Source organism: Siphateles boraxobius, unplaced genomic scaffold (assembly GCF_051911475.1).
Source record: "Siphateles boraxobius isolate OS27281-9 unplaced genomic scaffold, OSU_SipBor_1 121, whole genome shotgun sequence".
Lineage (NCBI taxonomy): Eukaryota > Metazoa > Chordata > Actinopteri > Cypriniformes > Leuciscidae > Siphateles > Siphateles boraxobius.
This window is the reverse complement of record NW_027508724.1, coordinates 487,501-505,000: the sequence shown is the minus strand read 5'-3', so window position 1 is coordinate 505,000 and position 17,500 is coordinate 487,501. Positions and strand designations below refer to the sequence as shown.

Here is a 17,500-nt window from a genome sequence, read left to right as displayed (position 1 = left end):
TCATGCTGACTTCTGTGCCTCCTTAGGGACATTTTTGGCCTTTTCAGTGTTTTAGTTTTTTTGATCACTTTGCCTGTGTTAATGCTAACTGCATAAAATTTGGCACAGGTGTTTATTTTTATTGTAATTTCACTATTTCACCGCTATTTCCTTAAAAATATATTTTTTGCACTAGTTACACAAAATACTCCCACTCAGCGCCTTTAGGACAAAAATGGCCCATTGAAACCCATATAAACTGCAATTTTTTTTATCCCAGGGCCATTTAAGTATAAAATGATGCAATCTTTGTTAAGAGGCTTTCATTCTGTTGGCAAGGCTTCAAAATTAAATTTTTTACTATTTTTTATCAGAGGGTGCCATTTTTCCAGGTTTGGTCTATAAAGCAGATACTCGCTTTATTCCTGTTTTCTGCTTCGGCATATTATAGAGCCAGTTGGATAAATTGTGCAACGTTATTTGTGTTGGTGTGTTGGTTTGGATGTCAGGATTGTGGTTGGTATGTGTGTTATAAAATAAAAAAATGGATGCATTTGTGTGTTTGTAATATTGAGAGAGGAAAAACTAATCCAATCACTGTGTGCACCAGTAATTTTTTAGTTTTGCTGGAAACCAATGAGGAAAATCTGTTACTGCGCCCAAACATAATCTCACTGAAAGCTCATTTTTTGAGATATCAACCTCAAATTTGGAACACGACTTATTTATATTTATGATTTTCTAGCCATTTTAGAGTTCAACTTGTTTTATAAAATATATATTTTATATAAAATAATGTTCATGAATACATTTTCATAAACTTAAACCTATATAACTTTTTTTGGATTTTCTTATTCATTTTTTTTTTTTTTTTACTTCGCAATAATCTGCCAAGGGTCTTCTTTAAAATGATACCAAAATTAAGTTGTGCTCCCAAGCTTCAAGTTTTTATGACATGGACATTTTTGTCCTCTATGGACCTTGTGTAACTTTTTTATAAATGAAGCAAAAGGGTTAAGAAGGCTTATTTATTTACAAAGCCATCTTTTGACATCAGGTTCTGTTCACACATGAGGAAAAACACAAAGCCAATACACCTAAAATAGACTTGTGTGAATCATCCTTCGATAAACTGGAGGATAAATCTTGTTTCTGGTGTCTCTGAGACTCGGGCCTCCAGAGACATGAAGCTGCGGTGTGTGAGGCGTCTGAAGTGCACAAACCTTCACAGCCTAATGTGTAGAGAGCACTACAAGACAGACGTTCACAGGTTGACTTCTCTGAAGAGTGTAAACAAGATGGCAAAACACGGCTGTTTGTTTGAGCCGCCCGACACGGCTGAAGACTCGGACACTTTCTCCATCGTCTGAGGACATTATCTCAGATCAAGTGGATTATCCACATTATTCCTGCGCCCCATGATGCTTTGCGCGAATTATTGGTGTAACTTCCGTTAAGCTGTAAACAATCAGTGAAAGACTAGCTCTATGGACGCAATAATATATATATTTTAAACTGTGTACAATGACATTACATTAATCTACTCACCCTTCAACCATTGATCATTAAAAGTACATTTAAGAGTAATTCTGACTTTATAACAAGCAATTTTTTGACACGCAATTCTGACTTTATAACGCAATTTCATAACACGCAATTCTGACTTTATAACGCAATTTCATAACAGGCAATTCTGACTTATAACACGCAATTCTGACTTTATAACGCAATTCTGACTTTATAACACGCAATTCTGACTTTATAACAAGCAATTCTGACTTTATAACACGCAATTTTATAACACGCAATTTAGACTTTATAACGCAATTTTATAACACGCAATTCTGACTTTATAACACGCAATTCTGACTTTATAACACGTAATTTTATAACACGCAATTCTGACTTTATAATGCAATTTTATAACACGCAATTCTGACTTTATAACACGCAATTTTATAACATGCAATTCTGACTTTATGACTAGCAATTTTATAACACGCAATTCTGACTTCATAACGCAATTTTATAACACGCAATTCTGACTTCATAATGCAATTTTATAACACGCAATTCTGACTTTTATAACACGCTGACTTTATAACACGCAATTTTATGACAAGCAATTCTGACTTTTATAACACGCAATTTTATAACACGCAATTCTGACTTCATAACGCAATTTTATAACACGCAATTCTGACTTTTATAACACGCAATTCTGACTTTTATAACGCGCAATTCTGACTTTTATAACACGCAATTCTGACTTTTATAACACGCAATTCTGACTTTTATAACACGCAATTCTGACTTTTATAACACGCTGACTTTATAACATGCAATTTTATAACACGCAATTCTGACTTTATAACACGCAATTTTATAACACGCAATTCTGACTTCATAACGCAATTTTATAACACGCAATTCTGACTTTTATAACACGCTGACTTTATAACATGCAATTTTATAACACGCAATTCTGACTTTATAACACGCAATTTTATAACATGCAATTCTGACTTTATCACAAGCAATTTTATAACACGCAATTCTTATTTTTTTTAACACGCAATCCTGACTTTATAACACGCAATTTTATAACACGCAATTCTGACTTTATAACACGCAATTTTATAACACGCAATTCTGACTTTATGACAAGCAATTTTATAACACGCAATTCTGACTTTATGACAAGCAATTTTATAACACGCAATTCTGACTTTATAACACGCAATTTTATAACACGCAATTCTGACTTCATGACAAGCAATTTTATAACACGCAATTCTACACGCAATTCTGACTTCATGACAAGCAATTTTATAACACGCAATTCTGACTTCATGACAAGCAATTTTATAACACGCAATTCTGACTTTATAACACGCAATTTTATGACACGCAATTCTGACTATATAACAAGTAATTTTATAACACGCAATTCTGACTTTTATAAAACGCAATTCTGACTTCATAACACGCAATTTTATAACACGCAATTCTGACTTTATAACACGCAATTTTATAACGCAATTTTATAACACGCAATTCTGACTTATAACACGCAATTCTGACTTTATAAAATGCAATTTTATACGTTTCTACGTATACGTTTCTATACTTTTATTGTCATGAAACTGCACATGGAACATGGACAGAGGTGATCCAAACGCGGGCTTTATTAAGAGGAGAATCCAGAGACAGGTACAAGGAAACAGGCAGGGGTCAAAACCAGGTAAGCAGTCCAAACAAACATCAAATCCGTGCAGGGATAAGGCAAACGGGAAACCGGGAACAGGCAGATAATCAAGGAACCGAAACACTAGAATATAAGGAAACTGGAACAAGGCTAGGTAATGCAGTCAGACACATACAAACACTTACAATACTGAGCCCTGAACAAAGGGAAAACTCAGGCTTAAATCAGGGACGCTCAATCTAAAACAGGTGCAACAAATAAACCATAATCAGTCCAGGGTGAAACATAATGGAAACAATAAACTAGGAAAGAGTGCCCTCCAGAGGCTCAAGCGGGCACTCCAGCCGCAGATCGTCACATAACCCCCCCTCTAAGGAGCGGCTTCCAGACGCTCCTAAGAGCTCCGGAGGGAGGTCGACGGGGGATGGGATGGAGGGCCAGGCCCGTGGAGAGGCAGGGGGCCAGGCCCATGGAGAGACCTGGGGCCTGGAGACCAGAGCAGGGCAAGAGACCACGGGGAGGCACGCTCCGCAAGTAGCCAGGGCGGAGCATGCTTGGCAGGAAGACAGGCTGGAGCATAAGTGACAGGTGAACAGGACAGAGTACACATAACACAGGACCAGGGCAGAGGACACTTAACAGGGGACCAAGACGTGGGGAGCACAGGGCTGGACAGGACCAGTGACATGGTAAACTCAGGCGAAGGTGGTTGTGCAAAGGTCCATGTAGGCACCACCTCCATGACCCTCTCAGGTGTAGGTGGTAGTGCAAGGGTCCACGTAGATGCCACCTCCATGGCCCTCTTAGGGTACCTATTGCCCCCCCCCAAAAAGTTCATGGGGAAATTGAAAGCTAAAGCCTCCGGGCTGGAAACCGCTACTGGAAAAGGCTCCCGAAGCTTGAGAGGCGCAGGTAAGGCGAGGCGCAGAGGCGGGGCCGGCAGGGCGAGGCGCAGAGGCGGGGCCGGCAGGGCGAGGAGTCTGGGAACACCCACCGGAGCCTGGCGAACCAAACGAGTCCTCCTCCTCCTGCGACGGCGAGTCACTGGGCTTGATACACTGACTTGACTGGATTCACTCATTTGGCTCGACTCATTTGATTCACTCGACTTGGTACTAGATTCACTCGACTCGGGACTTGACTCACTTGACGCACTTGACGCACTTGACTCGGCGGCACTTGACTCGGCGGCACTTGACTCACTTGACTCGGCGGCACTTGACTCACTTGACTCGGCGGCACTTGACTCACTTGACTCGGCGGCACTTGACTCACTTGACTCGGCGGCACTTGACTCACTTGACTCGGCGGCACTTGACTCACTTGAATCGGCGGCACTTGACTCGGCACTTGATTCACTTGATTCAGCTAGCACGCGCTCAGACTCAGTAGAAAACTCTTGACGCAGGAATATAACGGAGCTTACGTGAAGTGTTGTAACGTCGGGATTCACATGTTGCGTGGATACGGCGGACCCTTTACGAAGCGCTGGTTCAACTGGGCTTTCATGTAGCGCAAACTCGGCGGAGCACGTGTGATGCGCTGGTTCACCGGGAGACAATTGATGCGTGGATTCAGTGGGTACCTTGTAAAGTGGCGAATCGTCGGGTCCTTTGTGAAGCAAAAGTTTCAAAAAATCCACAGTAAAAGCCGAACCGCTCATGGAAAGGGCCAGGTCAATATATTGGGTTAGAGTCCAGCTTGAACACGGAAATGGTATAGCAGAGCCGAGCGGTTCAGACAGTCCTCCCCGAAAGAGCATCATCAAACAGAAATCATTCAAGTAGGACTGACGAGAGAGCTTCAAAAAATCTGTCACAAAAACCTTGAGAGGACGTTCTCCTTGACGGAGGCTTACGATCTGCGCTGTGGGATCCATATCGAGGTCAGTGTTCCTCTCAGCCGCTGGATCAGTTGTGGCTCAGTATTCTGTCATGAAACTGCACATGGAACATGGACAGAGGTGATCCAAACGCGGGCTTTATTAAGAGGAGAATCCAGAGACAGGTACAAGGAAACAGGCAGGGGTCAAAACCAGGTAAGCAGTCCAAACAAACATCAAATCCGTGCAGGGATAAGGCAAACGGGAAACCGGGAACAGGCAGATAATCAAGGAACCGAAACACTAGAATATAAGGAAACTGGAACAAGGCTAGGTAATGCAGTCAGACACATACAAACACTTACAATACTGAGCCCTGAACAAAGGGAAAACTCAGGCTTAAATCAGGGACGCTCAATCTAAAACAGGTGCAACAAATAAACCATAATCAGTCCAGGGTGAAACATAATGGAAACAATAAACTAGGAAAGAGTGCCCTCCAGAGGCTCAAGCGGGCACTCCAGCCGCAGATCGTCACATTTATACGTTACGTGTTATAATTTATAACAGGCAACTTTATAACACGCAATTCTGACTTTATAACACGCAATTTTATAACACGCAATTTTATAACACGCAATTCTGACTTTTATAACACGCAATTTTATAACACGCAATTCTGACTATAACATGCAATTCTGACTTTATAACACGCAATTTTATAACACGCAATTTTGACTTTTATAACATGCAATTCTGACTTTATAACACGCAATTTTATAACACGCAATTCTGACTTTATAACATGCAATTCTGACTTTATAACACGCAATTCTGACTTTATAACATGCAATTCTGACTTTATAACACGCAATTTTATAACACGCAATTCTGACTTTTTAACACGCAATTTTATAACGCAATTTTATAACACTCAATTCTGACTTTTATAACACGCACTTCTGACTTTATAAAATGCAATTTTATACGTTTCTACGTATACGTTTCTATACGTTTTATACGTTTATACATTACGTGTTATAATTTTATAACACGTAATTCTGACTTTATAACACGCAACTTTATAACACGCAATTCTGACTTTATAACACGCAATTCTGCCTTATATCACGCAATTTTATAACACGCAATTCTGACTTTTATAACACGCAATTCTGACTTTTATAACGCGCAATTCTGACTTTTATAACACGCAATTCTGACTTTTATAACACGCAATTCTGACTTTTATAACACGCAATTCTGACTTTTATAACGCGCAATTTTATAAAACGCAATTCTGACTTTTATAACACGCAATTCTGACTTTATAACATGCAATTCTGACTTTATAACACGCAATTCTGACTTTATAACATGCAATTCTGACTTTATAACACGTAATTCTGACTTTATAACATGCAATTGACTTTATAACACGCAATTTTATAACACGCAATTCTGACTTTTATAACACGCAATTTTATAACACGCAATTCTGACTTTATAACATGCAATTCTGACTTTATAACACGCAATTCTGACTTTATAACATGCAATTCTGACTTTATAACATGCAATTCTGACTTTATAACACGCAATTCTGACTTTATAACATGCAATTCTGACTTTTTAACACGCAATTTTATAACACGCAATTCTGACTTTTTAACACGCAATTTTATAACGCAATTTTATAACACTCAATTCTGACTTTTATAACACGCACTTCTGACTTTATAAAATGCAATTTTATACGTTTCTACGTATACGTTTCTATACGTTTTATACGTTTATACATTACGTGTTATAATTTTATAACACGTAATTCTGACTTTATAACACGCAACTTTATAACACGCAATTCTGACTTTATAACACGCAATTCTGCCTTTATATCACGCAATTTTATAACACGCAATTCTGACTTTTATAACACGCAATTCTGACTTTTATAACGCGCAATTTTATAACACGCAATTCTGACTTTTATAACACGCAATTCTGACTTTTATAACACGCAATTTTATAACACGCAATTCTGCCTCATGTACAATGGCAGACACTTGGTGATGTTAGTCCCGCAGAAACGTTCCTCTTTCCACTCACCTTAGCAGGGGTCCTGTTGCCGGCCGGACTCCTCCTCATGGCCATGGCAGCGAGAGCACACATGAGCGCGGAGGAGACGAGGATCACGCTGAACACCAGGAGCCAGGGCAGAGAGCACAGGTAACACGAGCCGCCGGCCGAGGTGCACACCAGCACATGAAGAGCCGATCCCAGCACACACAGCAGACAGAAGGGCAGCGAGAGCAGAGACGAGGCTAACGGGATGTCCACCGCCGCATCCCTGCTCAACGCCTCCGGCATCGCCAACACCAGCAGGAACAGCACCTGCAGAGACACAGCCAGCTTTCAGGACGATTTACACTTCTGCGTCGGACCTCTACGCCAGCGGTTCCCAACGGGGGGGGGGTCTCGGCCCACAAGGGGGCGTCAGCGAGCTCTTTGGGGGGGTCGCGTCATATTTTGAAAAGTGTTGAACAGTGAGCATTAAGCAGCAGTCCGTAACTTTGTTTGTGTTCAAAATTTACAACATTTATATAATGAGTCAGTACATCATGAATCCATATTCCAAACTGTGTTTTTGTCTTATCTTGAGTCACTATGGTACACCTATAATAAGTGTTTATATTGCGACTATTTTACACTGGTTTGGGTCGTACGTAAACAGAGAGAAGTAGATCCGGCTACAATGTTCTTCCGTAGGACACATTATTCTGTTAATAGACGCATGTTTATCAATCACTGGAGCGCCAAACGATCATATTACATTAGCTAATTTTATTCACGATCACCTGGCTGATTAAAAAATGGGTTTTCAACGAGGTCCCAGACACCAGTCATTTTGTAATACCCTATATTAATAATTTTTTCCTTACACACCAGTGTGAATACTGATATTGTTGTTATTGCATTTCAAATAGGGCCAATTAGTAGGCTACTCCTAGGTTTACGTTTTTAAATTACAAACGGCCTATTGATGTTTTTGTTACAGTATTTTCAATATTATACGCTATTATTTGTGCATAAACATATCTGGTTATAGTAATAAACATACTGTTTGTTAAAAAACAAAACATTTTGACATCCTTGCTGCAAGCTTACAAGAGCGACAATATCATTAAATGTGAAGGGGGCCCTAAAATATTTTATTGGGAAAAAGGGGTTCTCAGACAAAAAAAGGTTGGGAACCATTGCTCTATACTATAGACTATGAGTTGGTTTTCATTTCTACATACCGGTATGCGTCTCAAAAAACGTAAATGATCCGAACCGTGAATTTTGTGATGCGTTCCACCACTAAGCGTGGGTCGCACAACAATGAGGCTCATGGGAAATTAATGATGGGGTTTGTCTCCAGCGACATCATGACATGTATTCATAAACAACCCTAAAGAAAGACTCGTGTGGAATTTAGACGTTTTTAATACTTTAAGTGTCATAAGGAAGTCTCAATCAGCTGATGATCAGCTCGACACACACTGATGTGACACACTCCGACAATCAAACGCTGGCTTTAAACCTGACATCTGACATCTCTACGGGATGTTACATTTGCGCTGTGAAAAAGTGACATAAAAAAACAAAACCTCAAAACAGTTTCTCTCTCAAAGTCGAGCTCAGAGGGTCAGAATCAGCGCCGTTAATATTTAACGGAGAAAAGACACAAACTGCCACTCGTCTGAGATAAAAGCTTGTGGAAACTAGATTCAGCAGGAGGCCGGAAAACAGGACAGAAAAATAATCCAGCTGAAAGAAACTGCAAAAATATAGTGAAAATGCACTGTAAAAACAGTGAAATAGTATATTTAAAACAGCTGTTTTCTATGTGAATATATAATAAAGTGTAATTTATTCCTGTGATCAAAGCTGAATTTTCAGCATCATTACTCCAGTCTTCAGTGTCAGAAATCACTATAATATGATGATTTGATGCTCAAGAAACATTTATGATTATTATCAATGTTGAAAACGGTTGTGCTGCTTCATAATTGTGTGGAAACTGATACATTTTTTATTTGATTAATAAGAAAAGTTCAAAAGAACCGCATTTATTTGAAATAGAAATATTGTAACATTATAAATGTCTTAGATTAATGCATCCTTTCTGAATAAAAGTATTCATTTATTTTGAACTGTAGTGCACGTAGAAATAAACCAAGATGAGTAAATGCTGTAAAGGTATTTTTTTCATTGTTAGTTCATGTTGCATTATTGCATTAGTGTTATTCTAAAGAATGGCTTGATGTTTGTCTTGAAGTTTTATGAGCTAACTGTGCGTATTTCAGGTGTCTGGACACAGAGGAGGAGGAGGTCAGGTTGATTTGTTTCACAGCTGTACCTTGTGTTTTTCAATCCCATACAAATTGAACGTCTGTGTTTTTCTCACAGCCAGTGTAAAAATTACAGAGCACCAGTAATTGCCCAGTGTTTCTGAAAGCTCTGGAGACCTCGAACGCGGCTCAGAAAGGAATAGATGTTGTGGTTCTTTTTCACAACTCTCTCCTCGTTTATTTTGACCTTTTGTCCAACACCGTGACTAAAGCTAATTGGTGCGCTTCATTATGGCGTGGACCTTTTGCCAGTATGCCGAGTGAAGCTGGCAAACCGGTTGTTCGATTGATCGAGCATGTAAACTCAGATTCTTGTGGTCAGCACTATTTGTAGTCTTGTTAGCAACTTATATTTAGATTCAGAAACAGCTTCGGTCACAATTCTACAAAGAAAAAGCTGCTAACTATATAATCATGCATTTTAAAAAAACAAAATCAACTTTTTAAAATGGAAGGAGAAAATGAGTATCATATTTTGCCATTGACATGTATGCAAAATCAGATTCTGCGGTACAAATGAGTAAAATCTTGGATGGATGGATGGATAAATGGATAGATAAATGGATGGATGGATGGATAGATACATGGATGGACAGATTGCATAATATGGGATGGATGGATGGATAAATGGATAAATAAATGGATGGATGGATAAATTGCATAATATGGGATGAATGGATAAATGGATGGACAGATTGCATAATATGGGATGATGGATAAATGGATAGATAAATGGATGGATGGATAAATGGATGGATGAATGGACAGACATGCATAATATGGGATGGATGGATAAATGGATGGACAGATTGCATAATATGGGATGGATGGATGGATAAATGGATAGATAAATGGATGGATGGACAGATTGCATAATATGGGATAAATGGATGGACAGATTGCATATGGGATGGATGGATAAATGGATAGATAAATGGATGGATGGATGGATGATGGATGGACAGATTGCATAATATGGGATGGATGGATGGATAAATGGATAGATAAATGGATGGATGGACAGATTGCATAATATGGGATAAATGGATGGACAGATTGCATAATATGGGATAAATGGATGGACAGATTGCATATGGGATGGATGGATAAATGGATAGATAAATGGATGGATGGATGGATGATGGATGGACAGATTGCATAATATGGGATGGAGGGATAAATGGATGGATGGACAGATTGCATAATATGGGATAAATGGATGGACAGATTGCATATGGGATGGATGGATAAATGGATAGATAAATGGATGGATGGATGGATGATGGATGGACAGATTGCATAATATGGGATGGAGGGATAAATGGATGGATGGACAGATTGCATAATATGGGATAAATGGATGGACAGATTGCATATGGGATGGATGGATAAATGGATAGATAAATGGATGGATGGATGGATGATGGATGGACAGATTGCATAATATGGGATGGAGGGATAAATGGATGGATGGACAGATTGCATAATATGGGATAAATGGATGGACAGATTGCATATGGGATGGATGGATAAATGGATAGATAAATGGATGAATGGATGGATGATGGATGGACAGATTGCATAATATGGGATGGAGGGATAAATGGATAGATAAATGGATGGATGGATGGATGGATGGATGATGGATGGACAGATTGCATAATATGGGATGGAGGGATAAATGGATAGATAAATGGATGGATGGATGGATGGATGATGGATGGACAGATTGCATAATATGGAATGGAGGGATAAATGGATAGATAAATGGATGGATGGATGGATGGATGATGGATGGACAGATTGCATAATATGGGATGGATGGATGATGATTAATATTTTAGATAGACAGATTAAAGATTAAAGCAGACTTAATTAATTTGGTTTCATTCTCCATGACCTCAGTCAAAACTCAAGAAAAATCATTTGAACAGATTGATTTGAGAAGTGTATGTGTCAGGAGATGTCACGGCGAGTGTGTGTTGTATTAACTGATGTGCAGTTGTTCGTCAGGAGACACACCGAGTCTAAATGATGTTATACCATGGTCTGGGGTGAATACTCGATTCTGATTGGCTGCAGGGTGTCCATTAAAAAGGGATAGAGGACACCTAGTCAAGCAAGTTCTGGTGAAACTCACTGTTTACCGTTCGAAATTAATAAATAAATGCGCTGCTACATCAGCTGTGAGTAACCATAGCAACAGGCAGTCAAAGTATCCGTTTACAATTTATTGTATCAAAACAAACATCTAGTTAGCTAAACTGAAGGGTTCTACGAGCTGAGCGGACTATACATATATCTCCGGTTGCTAAATAAACCGTCAGGCGTAACCAGGGAATCCAAGTTATTGTTTGTAAAAACTTTAGATTTCGATTGTAAAACTATTTAAAATATAAACTAATGTTTTAAAAATGTGTTATTTGGCAAGTGACCATGGTATAAGCGGGTTAATGCCCTTCGAGGCGTCCATTGTCAGGTATTAATGGACTCCGCTGCGCGTCGGACGGTTCACGCCTCGCCGTCGTCCATTAATACCTGACAATGGACACCTCGTCGGGCATTAACCCTTACATATTTCATGCCCTTAACCTCAAGAGAAGAAGACTTTACACAAGCAGAGCTTAAAGAGACCGTTCGACCGCCAATTACCAGAAACATTCTCTGATGGGAAAATATTGTGTGAGAGAATCACATTACAAACTTTGATTTGAAGGAAAAAGTATCTGAAAATCAGACAAAAAGACGAATGAAAACTACAGAGAATATAAAACTACTCTTTAATTTTATATATATATATATATATATATATATATATATATATATATATATATATATATATAAAACAATATATTTTAAGTTTAATGCAAAATATGTATATATATATATATATAAACATTTCACTATTTTGAGTGTCGAGAGACATTCAATTATGTCATTGCAGTGCTTCTTGGAAGTGGGTGGAGCTAAAGAGCTATTTTGGCACGTTTTGCTTGTTTGGTGGAATTTTCTCTGAAGAATCATGGGTAATATAGTTTTTTTTTTTTTATTCCGCTGTTGAAAATTTTATCATTGTATAAAACTAAATTGAAATAATGCAAGCTGAATGGCTTCAGCAAATTTCATCGATTAACAGCCTCACAGAACGGCTGACATTAAAGGTTTATGAGTTATCATTAAAAATCAATTTCCCTGTGGAGTTTTAACACAATCTGGCAGACTTTTGCCGACAAATGAAAGAAAATGTCAAAAGAAAAATCAGCCCAAGTGACACGTTCATTTTCATATACTGTACCAACATTGTAACAATACAAAGCGAGTTGAAAATCGACAAACTTATACGTTTAAGAGTGTCCGTTCTTAAAGAGACAGTGCATTGTATAATAAAATAAGTATAACAAAATAATAAGTCGCGATGTTCTTTTCCAGGCCGGCAGGAATAGATGAGATCTTCAGGAATGATATATACTATGTATGTGTGTGTGTGTGTGTGTGTGTGAGCTAAAGACCTTTTCCAGCCACAGTTCAACGGTTATATTTGCTAAGTGCAATCCATTACTGAAGTACTACAGTCTTCAAGCAGTCGATCCCTCATCCGGTCAGTGAGATCTAAAGGACACAGTGTCCACTGGGATGCAGGACTGGCGAATGTCAGGAGGTTTGAGGTCATCCAGTAACCCAGTCTCAGTTCCTCGACGAGGATTGGAAGAGAGGTTTACTTGCGGAGTCTCCAGTGATTTGTATTTTCAGAGCTTAAAGCCTTAAAATGGGATGTGCATAAGTATATATTTTCTAAATCGATTAGTCTAGATCTTACAACTAGCGAAATCCTGTGTAATCAGTTCGACGTGATTTTACTGATATACTCTAACGTTTAACAGTTTGGGGTTGATAATATTTGAAAGAAGTCTCTTCTGCTCAGCAATTTGCTCAAAAATTGTCAAAATATAGTGAAATATCACAAAATAAAGACAGTTTTCAGGTCACAATTAAAATAAAAAAAGGCTGTTAACCATATTATAAAATCACGCATTTTAAATAACACAATCAACTTTTTAAATGGAAGAAGAAAACGATTCTCATATTTTGTCATTGACATGTATGCACAATAAGATTCTGCAGTGCAAATTTGTCAAATCTAATCAAATTAGACCGTATGGACAGATATAATATTGGATGGATGGATTGCATAATATGGGATCTAAGTCTAAATTTGAAAAAAGAAGTACCTTCTGCTCACCTAGGCTGCATTTATTTTCACAAAAATACAGTAAAAGAAAAAATAGTGAAATATCACAATTTAAACTGCTGTTTCTATGAGTCTGTTTCCTCGCAGTTGTTTATCACATATTGATGAATTGTATTGATGAATCGTGCAGAAAAACACTTGGAGAACAAACAGGGTCAGTTTTGATCCCGTGTTGACTTTAGGAAACAGAAAGCGTGTAAAATCAGGCTGAAGGAATGAGCTCTGGTGATCTGAGCTCCGCTGTGAGGGCGTGCGAGCTCTTTATGGTTAATTAGAGGGAAGAGAGGGAGTAATTAAGCTCATAATGAGTTGGCAGGGTGAGAGTGTGAAGGAGACGAGAGGCTGCAGTCCTTCAAACTCAGACAATAATCCTCCGTCAATGGGAGAAATATCCTTTTTGATTGGAGAAAAGGTACGAAATAGAAATATATATATATATATATATATAGACACCTTGTTCATTCGACAAAAGCAAAGCTGTAAGGCACAGTCGGGTACCAGAGAAATACATCTGTCCACATATTTACAGTAGATCAAAAAGACATTAAAATAATATCTAACAAATGGTATACAAATTGGCTTCATACAAAATATAAATACTAATTTATTCCTCTGTAATCCTTAAACTAGTTGTGCTCATATATTTTCAGTGGCTAATGGTGGATATAATGCTAATTTAAATATATAATTTATTTAAATAAAATCATCAAATCATCATATTATAGTGATTTCTGAAGGATCATGTGACACTGAAGACTGGAGTAATGATGCTGAAAATTCAGTTTTAATCACAGGAATAAATTACACTTTACTATATATTCACATAGAAAACAGCTGATTTACATTATAATAATATTTCACAATTTTTACTGTTTTTATTATCTAATAGAAACAGCCTTGCTGAGCATAAAGATACGTTTTACAGTATATTTTACTCTGAACTTTGTTATTTATTTTACTTAAAAATCCCTAATATATATATATAGGATGCATCTTGGATAGTGAAAATATGTACAGTATCGTGGATAATTCACCCAAAATAAAAATGTAAAATTTAAATTAAATCCCATATTATTATAAAAGTTTTAGTGTCAGTACTACATTAAACTACTATATATAATGTATAATAATGCAGTGGGGGAATATTTGATAATGTCTGATGTTACCAGTAAAAATTGGCCGACATTATTTTAAATATATCTAGTCAGTGACAGAGATCAAGCATATTCGTCTACAATAATTCTGTATTTTCAGCTTCAGAATTATGAATATTTTTATTCTGGTGTCTCTATTGTCCTGTGCTTTGGGTTTCCAGCATCAAGTCCAAGCTTATTCATTTACACACCAATGTAATATCAAATTTAGCATTTTAATCAACAGTTTTATTATATGTCTTGGAGTATCGCAGTAATATCGTATCATGAGTTCAGTATCGTGATATGTAGGACATGAGGGTATCGTTACACTACTATATATTGTATATATATATTAGGGGTGTAATGGTACACAGAAGTCATGGCTCTGACCTGCAGGATGAGGATCATGCCCATGATCATGGAGTACATGTCGTATTTGCCCAGCTGTTTGCTCAGAGCTGAACTCATGGCCTTCAGGGCCTCCCGATACTGTTTCAGGACCTTCTTTCCCATGTTGCTCAGGACCTCCGATGTGTTTCCATCCATGTAGAGCTTCATCCAGCTACCGTGAGACTTCTCCGCCACACGAAACTGCTCATAACCGTCCTCTGAGAGAGAGAGAGAGAGAGAGAGAGAGAGAGAGCATTAAAATGCTGGTAATGTTTTGAAACCGATCCAGTGGGTTATGAAGAGGCTGTTGCATGAGAAGCAGGTGTTTTACAACAGACACACACACTACGGTCTCAGACTAAGCTATGTGAGAGCAGTTTAAAATGCATTAGACATAAACAGGAATCTTCTATCTTTCAGCTCAACTACTGGCATAGACAAACAGTTTTTTGAGCAAGTTGACATGAAACAGAAGTTGTGCTCGTCTTTTCTTGACTATTGTGTCGTATATCTGAGTGAAACGCTTCTGGAACAAGAACAAATGTGGGCGGGGCTTGATTTTGTCTGTGGGGAATTGATTGGATGGTTGTGGTTTGCTATTGGTGGATCTCATGTGAGTGACAGGTTGCTCCGCCCACATCATCAGAGAAGAGAAGAGATGCTGCGAGAGGAAGATATTCTGAGATTATGAGACACACATTCAGATACATGAGTAACAACATATCTATACATTATCCATTTATATCTATACATTAATGACAGATATTTGAGGGGAGAAAAAAAAAAAAGATCTGCGTATTGAGCCAGAGTAACACAAGGACACACATTAAGTATGTACAACAAAACACCCGCTGGCATTGAAGTGGCCAAGCATGCGTGGTTTGCATTCTTAATGTATAGAATATTAAAAGCATCCACTTAAAATTGCATCTTTCTTCATTAAGCCTCTTAATGCACACTGATTGCATGCATGAAATGAATGACTTTCAATACAACAGCCGAATTACTTAAAGATACTTTTGCAAAAACACACAGAACATGTCCATGAACACACACACACACACACACACACACACACGTATCTCGATTTGCATACTTGTATAACATGCAAAAAGCTTGCACTTAAAATTGGCCTGCTTGCATGCACAAAAAAGTAATTAATATTCATAACTTCATAACTAATTCATTACTAATAAAGTAATTGAATATTATGCCAAATTAGCTTGAGAGCTAAATTACTAATGGATGCTAAATGAATAACCTTAAAATTAAATATTAATCACCATGGCAGCTAAAAAAATTACTCTTAATCTGTAGTGCGATGGGGTTGTTTGTAATATTCGCACACACACAGATAAACACTTAAGTACGATTCGTGTACTAGTGCACTTTATAGTGTAAACAGTGGGAGTGAAATTACAGGACTTTCAAGGACTACTCTTTTGGTTTTTAAGGACTTTAATCAGAGATCTCACTAATCAAACAATATCTTTATTATATCAATATCAAACTGACCCCCCCTCCCCCCTCTCAATATGATTGACCTGAAAAATGAAAGCTGGATCATATACTTGGGAATTAATGCGCAATATCACTTTCATAGCCATGCGAAATGACTATATCAGACGGGCTGCAGCTTCATTTTGTGTGAAAAGATTGTTTTATCGATAAACTTAAACACTAATTTCACATATATTGTCTTTCAAAAATTCAAGTACCTTTTCATAAATATGGCTGTTTGCAAGGGTTTTCCAGGACTTTAATTTCAAAACATCAAATTCAGGTACTTTAAGGACACTGAAAAAATAACCTTATAAAACTCATACACTACACAGTCGAGTACATAGTGCATAGTTTAAAATGCGTCATTTGGGACACAACTTTAGAAAATCAACCAGATATAACACCATATGAGAACTTTTGGCAATATATATTTATCATATCATGTGGTTTTACACACTATCTTTCCAAAATATCATGCATGATTACAATAAGTGCATCTGAAATTTCTTGGTTTTCCCTGAGCATCTATAAAGCATCTTAATCGTTCTGTGTGTGTGTGTGTGTGTGTGTGTGTGTGTGTGTGTGTGTGTGTGTGTGTGTGTGTGTGTGTGTGTGTGTGTGTGTGTGTGTGTGTGTGTGTGTGTGTGTGTGTGTGTGTGTGTACCCTACAGACACAACGCTGATAAACCGAGATCATTGTAACCCGGAGAAAAACAGTGGTAAATGAGTCATTACTGAGCATTACCGGCTAATACAGATCATCAGTAGGCCTGTCGTGATAACTACTTTTTGTTTTGCGATATATCATCCAAGAAA

General features: G+C 37.9%; 1 protein-coding gene across 1 annotated transcript in view; it reads right to left on the bottom strand.

Annotated features, from left to right (window-relative positions):
- Positions 1-17,500, bottom strand: part of pigg (phosphatidylinositol glycan anchor biosynthesis class G (EMM blood group)) — an 87,411-nt gene that overhangs the window by 12,983 nt on the left and 56,928 nt on the right. Inside the window, exons 7-8 of the mRNA XM_077223751.1 lie at positions 15,182-15,399; positions 7,119-7,403 (exon numbers count right to left, since the gene is read on the bottom strand). Of these exons, the coding sequence (XP_077079866.1) occupies positions 7,119-7,403; positions 15,182-15,399 (503 nt within the window). The remainder of the gene's footprint in view (positions 1-7,118; positions 7,404-15,181; positions 15,400-17,500) is intronic.